Here is a 10,865-nt window from a genome sequence, read left to right as displayed (position 1 = left end):
ACCATGATTTTGTCGAGCTTCACTTATATCTTTTGGTAGACAATTCAGCTCACATGTGCTTCACTTATATCTTTTGAGCTAGATAGTTTTGCTCTGTGTGCTTCACTTATATCTTTTAGAGCACAGCGTTGCGTGGCTTGGTAGTTGATCTATGCTTTGAAAGTAGTCTCAAAAGGGGTAGTTATCCAAAGGGATACGAAAACTTCCACCTTCATGTGCATGGAGTAGTTAGAGAAGTTTGATTCATCTCAATTAGTTTTGAGTTGTGGTTTTGGTAATATTGAAGTCATGCTAGTAAGGTGTTGTGGATCTAGAAATACTTGTGTTGAAGTTAGTGATTCCCGTAGCATGCACGTATGGTGAACCGCTATGTGATGAAATCTGAGCATGATTAGTCTATTGATTGTCATCCTTTGCATGGCGGTCGGGATCGCGCGATGGTTTATACCTACCAACCCTTCCCCTAGGAGTATGTGTTGAATGCTTTGTTTCGATTACTAATAAAACTTTTGCAACAAGTATATGAGTTCTTCATGACTAATATTGAGTCCATGGTTTATATGCACTTTCACCTTCCACCATCACTATCTTCTTAGTGCCGTGCAACTTTCGCCGGTGCACAAAACCCACCATTAGCCTCCCTCAAAACAGCCACCATACCTACCTACTATGGCTTTTTCAAAGTCATTCCGAGATATATTGCCATGCAACTACCACCATGACATGTGCCACCACGTCTACATTGCCATTGCATGATCGTAAGATAGCTAGCATGATGTTTTCATTAATGTCTATGCCATGCTAGGTCATTGTCACGGTACACTACCGAAGGCATTCCATATAGAGTCCTCGTTGCTCTAAGTTTTGAGTTGAAAGTGTGATGATCGTCATTAATGGAGCATTGTCCCATGTGAGGAAATAAAAGAGGCCAAAGATTCCCAACAAAAAAAAGAGGCCAAAGAGCCCACCAAAAAAATAAAAAAAATATGAGAGAAAAAGAGAGAAGGGACAATGCTACCACCTTTCCACACTTGTGCATATTAAGCACCATGATCTTCATGATTGAGAGTCTCTCATTTTGTCACCACCATATAGCTAGTGGGAATTTTTCATTATATAACTTGGCTTGTATATTCCAATGATAGGCTTCCTCAAAATTGCCTTAGGTCTTCGTGAGCAAGCAAGTTGGATGCACACCCACTAGTTTTCTTTAAGAGCTTTCACATGCTTTTAGCTCTAGTGCATCATTTGTATGGCAATCCCTACTCATTCACATTGATATCTAGTGATGAGCATCTCCACAGCTCATTTATATGCCTAGTTAATGTGATCATCTTCTCCTTTTTTGTATTGCAACCTCCACCACACTCCACACCACTTATAGTGCTAAAACCATGGCTCACGCTCATGTATTGCGTGAGAGTTGAAAAGGTTTGAGAAAGTAAAGGTGTGAAACAATTACTTGGCCAATACCGGGGTTGTGCATGATTTAAATTCGTTGTGCAATGATGATAGAGCATAGCCAGACTATATGCTTTTGTAGGGATAACTTTCTTTTGGCCTTGTTATTTTAAAAGTTCATGATTACCTTGCTAGTTTGCTTGAATTATTATTGTTTCCACGTCAATAGCAAACTATTGTTTTGAATCTAATGGATCTGAACATTCACGTCACATAAGAGGAGTTACAAAGGACATCTATGCTAGGTAGCATGAAAGCATCAAAAATTCATTCTTTATCACTTCCCTACTCGAGGACGAGCAGGAGTTAAGCTTGGGGATGCTTGATACGTCTCAAACGTATCTATAATTTTTGATGGTTTCATGCTGTTATCTTGTCATCTTTGGATGTTTTATGTACCTTTTATATCTTTTTGGGGACTAACTTATTAATTCAGTGCCAAGTGCCAGTTCCTGTTTTTTCTGTGTTTTTGGCTCTTTTCAGATCTGATTTTGGAACGGAGTCCAAACGGAATAAAATCCCCGAAATGATTTTTTCCTAAACGGAAGAAGATCAGGGGGCTTGAGGGCCAAGCCAGGAGGGCTACAGGGGGCCCACAAGCCCCCCATCCGCCACCAGGGAGGCGACGGATGGCAGGCTTGTGGACTCCCTAGCGCCCCCTGACCTAGATCCTTCGCCTATATATTCCCTAAAATACAGAAAAAAATCAAGGGATCCACGAAAATACTTTTCCGCCGCCGCAAGCTTCCGTTTCCGCGAGATCTCATCTCGAGACCCTTCCCGGTGCCCTGCCGGAGGGGACTTTGGAGTTGGAGGGCTTCTACATCAACATCATCGCCCCTCCAATGACTCGTGAGTAGTTCACTTCACACCTACGGGTCCGTAGTTAGTAGCTAAATGCCTTCTTCTCTCTCTTGGATCTTCAATACAAAGTTCTCCATGATCTTCATGGAGATCTATCCGATGTAATCCTCTTTGGCGATGTGTTTGTCGAGATCCGATGAATTGTGGATTTGTGATCAGATTATCTATGATATATATTTGAGTCTTTGCTGATTTCTTATATGCATGATTTGATATCCTTGTAAGTCTCTCCGAGTCTTGGGTTTTGTTTGGCCAACTAGATCTATGATTCTTGCAATGGGAGAAGTGCTTGGTTTTGGGTTCTTACCGTGTGGTGACCTTTCCCGGTGACAGTAGGGGCAGCAAGGCACACATCGTGTAGTTGCCATCAAGGGTAACAAGGTGGGCCTTGTCGTAGATATGAGATTGTCCATCTACATCATGTCATCTTGCTTAAGGCGTTACTCTGTTCTTTTGGACTTAATACACTAGATGCATGCTGGATAGCGGTCGACGTGTGGAGTAATCTCTACAATTAAAGCAGGATGTGCTGTCGTGATGGTTCAACCAACAGGATGGTTCGACCTCTCGATACCTCCTCCCACCCCCGTCGCCACTGGTTTTTTTCCATCCCTCTAAAAAACAGCGACAATTAAACGGATCGACTATCCTCCCACCCCTCGATCGTGCAGTAAAAAAAACCTCCTTCGATAGCTCCCCTCCATGTCGTGACGCACCCACGATGTCCACTGTCTTTTGCCCACGATCTTCCATCGAGGAGCAAGAAATTGGAACCGAGGCGGAAGGGATTGGCGGAGGGATGCGCGGGCGCGGCCGCAGATCTCGTGGCCTGACGGCTCACCTTGTCCTGCACGCAGGCTTTGGCGGCGACGTCCTCCGTGGCGGCGGCATCGATGGCCTCGTCGTGCTCGTCGTCCTCGGGGAAGGCGAGCGGGGTGTCCGGGCTAGCGACGCCTTCGCTCCTGCCACTATCATCATCGGCTGCCGTGGCGGGCTTCTCGGTCGACGAGGACGCGGGGGCCCTCCGCGGCCGGCGCCGACCCCACGAGGGGATCTCCAGCCGCGCGTTCTGCTTCTGCTGCTCGCGGTGGCGGCGGTTGCAGGCCTGCACGATGGACGACAGGTCGGCTCGCGTCACGGTCCGTGGAGCGCATGCCGGGTCTTCACCTCTCCACTACCAGCAGTAGTCATCTGCTACCGCGCCCCAGTGCTTCCTACGGTTCATGGTTTCTGATGGGGTCCGTAGATCTCACCGCCCCGCTCCGCTGGAGTAAGGTGATGACCACCATCGCCTGGCTCCGCCACCATCTTCCTTGGGCACGCGGACACGAAGCTTTTCGGTAACCCTCTCGCTTCGGGATGGACCACCGACGAGGCCACGCATCACCTCCGTGGCTCCCGCAACAACGAGGAGCACAACATCATTGTCCTGGTTTGTACAGTAGTGCTTTTTTCCTTTGATTTTTTTTTGGATGGGTCTTTAGTTAGAATTTTTGTTTGCAATGCCCGGCAGGGGAGCCCCCGACGACAACAGGATTGCGGGACTGGCATGGTTGCTTCTCCCCATTGCAGATGGCGCGACCAGAAGTCCCAAGTAGCCTCCGCCTTCATTGTTGCCGTGGAGATTTACTACGAGCTCATATAGAACTAGGCCTTCAGGTACACACTACGCAACAATATTTCCCTTTACCCATTTGCTCGTACAGGATTTTCTTTTGAACTTTTTAATGCAGACCCGATTTTCCTTTTGTTTGCGTGTAATCCCCTTCCTCGTGGGGAACGGATAGGTCTCATATCGTCTTGCTGGCGTAGATCCAAATTTTCTATGATGTTTCTGTTAGACAATATATGGATTTTTTGGGTTCTAAATCATAGTCCCAACTTTCTGAACAAACTGCTAATAAACTTGATTGGTGATTATTCTTAATGAATTAGTCCATTTTAATGTAAAAGCAACTGAATTTATTTTTTTGTTTGACTTCTGATACTAAGTATCTTCTAAATCCCTCACAAAAAGTGTTATCTGAATCATATGTGCGGTAAAAACCGAGTTGTTTTTGCAATAGAAATATTCTGCTAATCAACGAGAACTCATGCCCCTAGCTTGGTTGTTGATCAAGTTTGAAAACCGATGAGAAGGAGAAGAAGAAGAAAGACCCGTTCTGCATCCGTGATGACCTGAAGCTCACATTTGACAGCACAGGAGGATACGAGGAGAAGGCCATGCGGGTTGAAGGATCACCATGACATTGAGACGGGGCGCCGCTCCATGGACACGGCGGCAACGAAGTCCTAAACAATAATGCTCAAGATCGGCTAGAGAGATTTGGGACTTACGCAACATGCAGCAGACTGTCGGTATTTCTTGATCAAATTGCATTATTTTTTATGTGCTAGATAGATAGGGAGCTTACTCAACATGCAAACAAGGATGGGACAAATTGGTTTCACTTCAATTATTTTTGGCTATGATCGGGATTTCCATTCTTTGTGTATTTACTACTGCTGCTACATCGTTAGTTGGAGATGATGTGATCCTATATGTAATTGTGATGGTCAAGGGAGACATATATACCCTATATAACTACTTCTTGCTGCTACTAAGGAGTGTACTACTTCCACTACTGCTATATTTTGCATAAAAGAAGAAAGAAATAGCTTACTCTGTTCACAAAATAGCAGGTCTGATTGTTTCACATTCAGCTGTTATCTTCCAGACCTAGAGAAGTTCACAAAATAGAAAGTTTGGCTCTTTTAAAGTTGAACCAAAATCAGCTAGGAACTGAAAAAGTTCACAAAAATACAGTTTCAGTTTCAGCTAGGAACCAAAATCTGCATCTCCCTCTTCTCCAAGACGGCAACCTGCAGGGACGGGGCGAGGACATCACGTACACCCCGGCATGAAAGACGACCAGATCGAGCATGACCGAAGCAGAGGAGGGCCTCGTCGTGCAGGAGATGCCATGGATTGAAGGAAGCGACAACGATGGTTGTTCCGGCTGAGGTGACGTTGAAGTACAGTCATCTTAGATAAAGGTGTGCCATTTTCTAGATCTGTCATTTGATTTTAAGTAGTGTTCAAGTATTTTCTTTTGTTGTTCCAGGTACCAATCAATTGCTTGTCCTTTGGACCCTATAATGGCACACATTATGCATGACTTAACTGGATTGTCCTTTGGACCCTATAATGGCACACATTATGCATGACTTAACTCGATATGTAGCTGAGGTTTGATCTAAACTACTGTCTTCTTTCTAAATATATCCACTAGAGTAGAAAGTAATTAATTGTTTGACTTCTAGCATAAACTTGGTGTCCAAGCTCCTAGAATAGATAGCCAAGCAAAATATGGTACTCTGGGTCAGGGTGATGGTGCCATTTACTTGAGTGGTATATATCTCTATATATTTTAGAAATAGCAAACAAGATTAAAGCAATTTTTCTTACATTTTTTCTGGTCTCTGCTAGAAGCTGAGGTGTAGCACGAGATGTCTCGTAAAATAATTTGGAGGGAGTAAAAAAATAAGACCTCTTCCTTGTTGTTGATCTTGGATCGATAAAAAATGATGAGTGTCATGCTTGCTATCAACACCGTTGTTTATGTGTATACAACATTCTGTCAGAACAAATATGTTTCCTTGTTGTACATGTGTACATCTAAGAAGTTGTTGATATAAGGCATATCATAATAGAAACATAATAAAGATGGAAATTTTCCTGCAATTACAAATGTTTTCATGTTTTGTTCAACACAAATGTCAACAAGGATACAGTACATCAATTGTTCTTTTGTGAGCAATAACCAATATCTTCTATACTATTTCTTTAAGAGTTTTTTGATTGGGATATCTTCTATATTATTTCTTTAAGAGTTTTTTGATTGGTAATCCATTCCTTTTTTTATCAAAATTTATTTATAACAATATCAAGTCTGGTTCTTCAATACTTACACACAAGCATTGCAGACTGAAGGTCAATATTATGACTAAACACTAAAAAGGCACGTGGACTCTGTCATGAAGTTTGTGCAGTATCACCATGTAACACACATCTTCTGCATATGACGGCCATGAAGAACTTCCTTGAAAAGTTGGGTGGTATCTTTTATTCTTCCTTCAAACACTCGAAGAGCTTGAGCATGAGGTATGATCAGCCCTTTGATAACTCAACTTCTTCTCATTCAGTATTCTGAATTTTTGTTTGTGTTTTCTCTTTCAATACTCCCTAGATCAAGAGATTGAATCACCGCATAATTCATGAGAGCATATCTTTAGAAGAGGAGAAGCAGTTGATCAAAGAAATTAAGACCCTTGAAAAAACCAGGCCAAAGGTCAGTTCCAATGCTGCTAAACGAGCTAAAATGCAAGATACAGTTGTTGAAAGAGATGCCATACAGGATCAGGTGAAAGTAAGTATCCCATGCCATGACTTTGTCTTTTATTATGCATTTACCTCCTGCGTAAATAAATATTAGACACCATTTTCATTATCACTTCCCATTCAGATCATCGGGGATGGTATAGATGGAGTAAAGAAGGAGCGACAAGGGGTCAGGTCTAAGATTAAGGTCTTGGATGATGAGATGAAGGTTGTTGATGGCGAGATTGCTTTGCTTCAAGAAGATTTAAATGCAGCTACCGCCAGAAAGGATAAAGCATACAAGTCATTGACCGAATTGAGAAAATTGCGTGATCTTGCCGTAAGTCAGAATACCTTCAACATCTCTCGTGCTCATAATTATGTTTGCTCTTGTAATGTTATTGAGAGTTTGATACTACCCCATTTTTTAGGTACTTTAGTTGTGTTAAGAGTTTTAATTAAATAACATGTGTACGGTTGTACGCAGTGAAGCATCATCTTTTTGCATGCCTGAACACCACTTAAACTCCCTCTCTTGATTTTGGAGATATATGATCTGCCATCGCTTTTTCAAATTTGAAGCTCTCTATCACAGCCACATGTTGATAAGCCTAATTCTCTGCATCATACCTGCGCATTTTGGTATTAAGAAAGGTTTCTTATTGCCTTAAATATAGCATCAGATTATGTCAGTTACTTGTTGAAATATCTGAGGTGGCACTGCCAGTGCCATTGGTTGGAACATGCTTTATTGGAAGTCTGTCACAAATAATGGTTATTTACCACATTGTGTTAACAAACCCTCTTGATTTTCTTAATATTTATGTAGCGACTGTATCTATTGACAATTTCGCCTTCATCTTGATCAGAATGCATCCTTCCATCAAAACCGCATAGTCCTGAACAAAGCCAGGGAATTAAATGGCAGCAGGTTCTGAATACAGTGTATGTTCTGTAGCTTCTTTAGCAAGATCACTTGTTTATCATGTCACTGAATTTCACTTGTTACACAAGAACTAAACTCATTGAATGTGAGTGTATATTTTAACTGAATGTCAGTGTTACACAAGAATTAAACTGAATATCAGTTCAATGCTCCCATCTTAAATCTGAAAATCAGTAAGTTGTTGCTTCTTGCATAGAATAGCTAACTGAACTAATGCTCATTCACTTTAGAGTCAGTGATGATGGCTAACTGAATTTGTACACTTTGCTAACTGAATTTTCAATTTCGTTCATAACACTTTGCTCTAACTAAATTCTTTTGCTCTCAGTTTAAGTTACAGACTTGACTTTGAATGGCCAGTCCCAGTTTTGACTTGGAATGATAGTCTCTTAATTTTGACAGTGAACATCTCCATAAATTTGTTGTTCCACTAAAACTTCAGAGTATATTCAGAAGGAATGTGCAAAAGATAAGTTTGAATCCTCCCCTTGCTCGCTGTTTTACTTTGCATTATTCTTTCAAGATTTTTTCTTTCTTGTGGCATATGCATGTACTCCAATGGCAGTAATTGTCAAGGAATAAGCAGGGGAGCCTTCAATGGGGACTATGGCAGTACTAAAGATTGCTCCATCAGAAATCAACATCAATGCCGAAAAATTGACAGTTCATTTTAGACCATACTAAACATTTTCTTATTGGAATTAAATAAACAAGATTGATAGTACTTAACACTCCATGTCGTAGTGAACATTGCAGAAATTGACAGAACACTTATAACCGGTGAAAATGCTACAGACCATGAATGATTTCAGAGATTTCCTTCTCCCATTTTAGACCATAATAGTTAACTAAACTTTGTTTGTAACATTTCTACAAAGGACATGGTCAATTGTGTTTCAAATTACAGAGCAAGCAAGGTACACGGTGCAATGTAAATAAATTGTGTTTGAAATTGGAGCTTCTTAAGTACATTTTCAAACCAGCAGCAACACAAGTAGGAGCTTGAGCAAGGTACAGGGCCGAGCCCTGTACTTCTTCTCACAGTACTTGAAAAGGAGACGCTGGGAGCAAGGTACATGTCCGGCACTGGAGATGAAAAAGCAAGGCGCCCTGTATATCTTCTCACCGACAGGAACACAATCAGGGGACTCCGGCAACAACACACGAGCAGGGGACGTCCAGGCAGCAACACGAGTAGGGGAGGAGCAGCAGAACTAGCTCGAGATTCCAGTCCCGTGAGATAACTTGAGGTCCAGGACGAGCTTGAGGGAGCTGGGGATCCAGGCGCGGCGGCAGCTCGCGGTCCATGCGCTCGTGACCCAGGCATGCGTAGGTCCTGGGCGGCGGCGGCGCAGGTCCTGGGTGGCGGGAGGGGATATCAGCGGCGCAGGTCTTGGCATCTTGGGTGGCGGAGGAGCACGTCCTGGGCGACGGCGGTCCTCGGTGGCGAAGGAGCACGTCGTGGGCGGCGGCGGAGCAAGCAATTGGGTGGTGCAGGACATGGGTGTTAGAGGAGCACGTCCTGGCCTCCTGGGCGTTGCAGGACCTGGCCTCCTAGGCAGTGGAGAAGCAAGCCTTGGGCGGCACCGGCACAGGTCCTGGACGGGCAGAGGAAGAACCGAAAGAAGGAGACAACCACCTTTTTGTAACAGATTTAATGCTATGAGGGTGTTTTTGTAAAAATAGATGTACAATACGCTGGTGACAATCTTTTCCGGACGGAAGGAGTATGCGCCAACTTAAATTATTCGAGACATTGTTGCACCATCTTGCATGAGCTTTTGGTGCAACTTACCATTTTCTGTATCGGGTACACATTTTTTGTTAACTAATATCACATGATTAGAAATTCTTATTATGATGTCTTTGTGAACTTATTTGAAAATGATAAATCAATAAAGCGTTTTTATGTTTACCTTGCCAGAGTTACTTGGCTACATTTGTTTTTTGCTTCTCTCGTGCCATTTTTCATTTTAATTTTCATGTTATCAATGAATTTCATACCAGGTGTATTCCTCTTAGATCTATGGTTGAAAGATTAGCTTGGTTTTCCTACAAGTTAGATGAGCAACTATCGAACCATGAATAGAAATATTTACATTAGCTATTCTAGAATAGGATAAGATGGTGGATCTAAAAAGTAAAATACTAACCTGCACGCAATCATAAAACATACGGAACTTTGAATATTTGTTTTCTGAACTTTGAATGGAAGTTCAACGCTAGAAATAGCACAAGGCAATATTTTTTGCATTCAAGCTTTGTACCTTCTTAACATGTCTATATCTTAAAAAGACATGGGTGTGTGGGTGCATCATTTTTCTAGGAAACAACCATGCGACTTGGGTTAGCCTGAACGATATTTCGCGGGCGATTATTATGCTAGACTTTGACAGGAAGAAGCAAGTGATCAATGTGTGGGTGCATGAGTTTGTTTATATGAATGGTTTTGTGTTTCTCATATGAATATGTTGGTTTGCCATGTCAACATACTTAAACTATATATTTATTTTCATGCCCAGCCTAAACAGATCATGTTTCCCTGTGGTGTAGCTGTGTAGGGAATCACCAGGCTTCCGTCACGACGGTCTTGTGGGATGGCAATCACGCTTGTTTTTTGGACTGTTACTAGATTAGGAATACTATGAACACTCTAGCTCCTGACTTCTTTGCCATCATCAGAAGCGCACGCAATCGAGGACACCTTGTTGCAAAAATGTTATTATAGGATATAACAAACATCCAGTAATACGAGTTGTTGTTGAGGGGAGATGATACTCTGATTTGCATGTGTATAAATTAACGAATCTCCTTCTTTGACAAGATGTAGAGCTTCCCATGTGCAAAACAATTGTGGAAGCATATTGGACACCTTTAAAACACAAATGTCTGGCTGGTCTTCAGATGCAAGTGTAGATGTGATCTTCAGATGAATCAAGACTGAATACAGTAGTAGAAGATAATATTCGATGAACGAGTGGGTCGAGTGGGCCTAATGTACATGGTTAAGAATGAATGCAAACATTTGGTTTTTGTATTGACATTTTACTAGCTTCTGGCATATTTATCTTTATCTTTTGGATCCTATAAGTGACATGTATACCATATTCTTTTAGTTTCTGTTAGTAGAAAAATATATGTTTCAAACATAATACCTATTCGATTAATGGGTGAATGCTTCATTGATGTCCGATTTTCTAGCACCAAGAAGAATCAGTACCCGATATAAAGATT

At 42.0% G+C, this 10,865-nt stretch overlaps 1 protein-coding gene across 1 annotated transcript; it reads left to right on the top strand.

The window, feature by feature from the left end:
* The first annotated feature begins 5,247 nt into the window (after positions 1-5,247).
* Positions 5,248-7,623, top strand: LOC123397163 (proton pump-interactor BIP103-like). The gene is made up of 5 exons (XM_045091817.1): positions 5,248-5,314; positions 5,550-5,554; positions 6,555-6,734; positions 6,831-7,025; positions 7,555-7,623. The coding sequence occupies exons 1-5, from the start codon at positions 5,248-5,250 to the stop codon at positions 7,621-7,623; spliced, it is 516 nt and encodes a 171-aa protein (XP_044947752.1).
* The last annotated feature ends 3,242 nt before the right edge of the window (positions 7,624-10,865 follow it).

This window comes from Hordeum vulgare, chromosome 5H (genome assembly GCF_904849725.1).
Source record: "Hordeum vulgare subsp. vulgare chromosome 5H, MorexV3_pseudomolecules_assembly, whole genome shotgun sequence".
Lineage (NCBI taxonomy): Eukaryota > Viridiplantae > Streptophyta > Magnoliopsida > Poales > Poaceae > Hordeum > Hordeum vulgare.
This window is presented reverse-complemented; position numbering and strand designations above follow the sequence as displayed.

What these genes read in the sequence shown, in the direction of transcription:
- LOC123397163 (XM_045091817.1), top strand. Translation starts at nt 5,248, where the DNA reads ATGACCGAAGCAGAGGAGGGCCTCGTCGTGCAGGAGATGCCATGGATT. An exon ending in CCATACAGGATCAGGTGAAA is followed by an intron (nt 6,735 to 6,830) that starts GTAAGTATCCCA and finishes CTTCCCATTCAG; the next exon opens with ATCATCGGGGATGGTATAGA. An exon ending in GAAAATTGCGTGATCTTGCC is followed by an intron (nt 7,026 to 7,554) that starts GTAAGTCAGAAT and finishes CATCTTGATCAG; the next exon opens with AATGCATCCTTCCATCAAAA.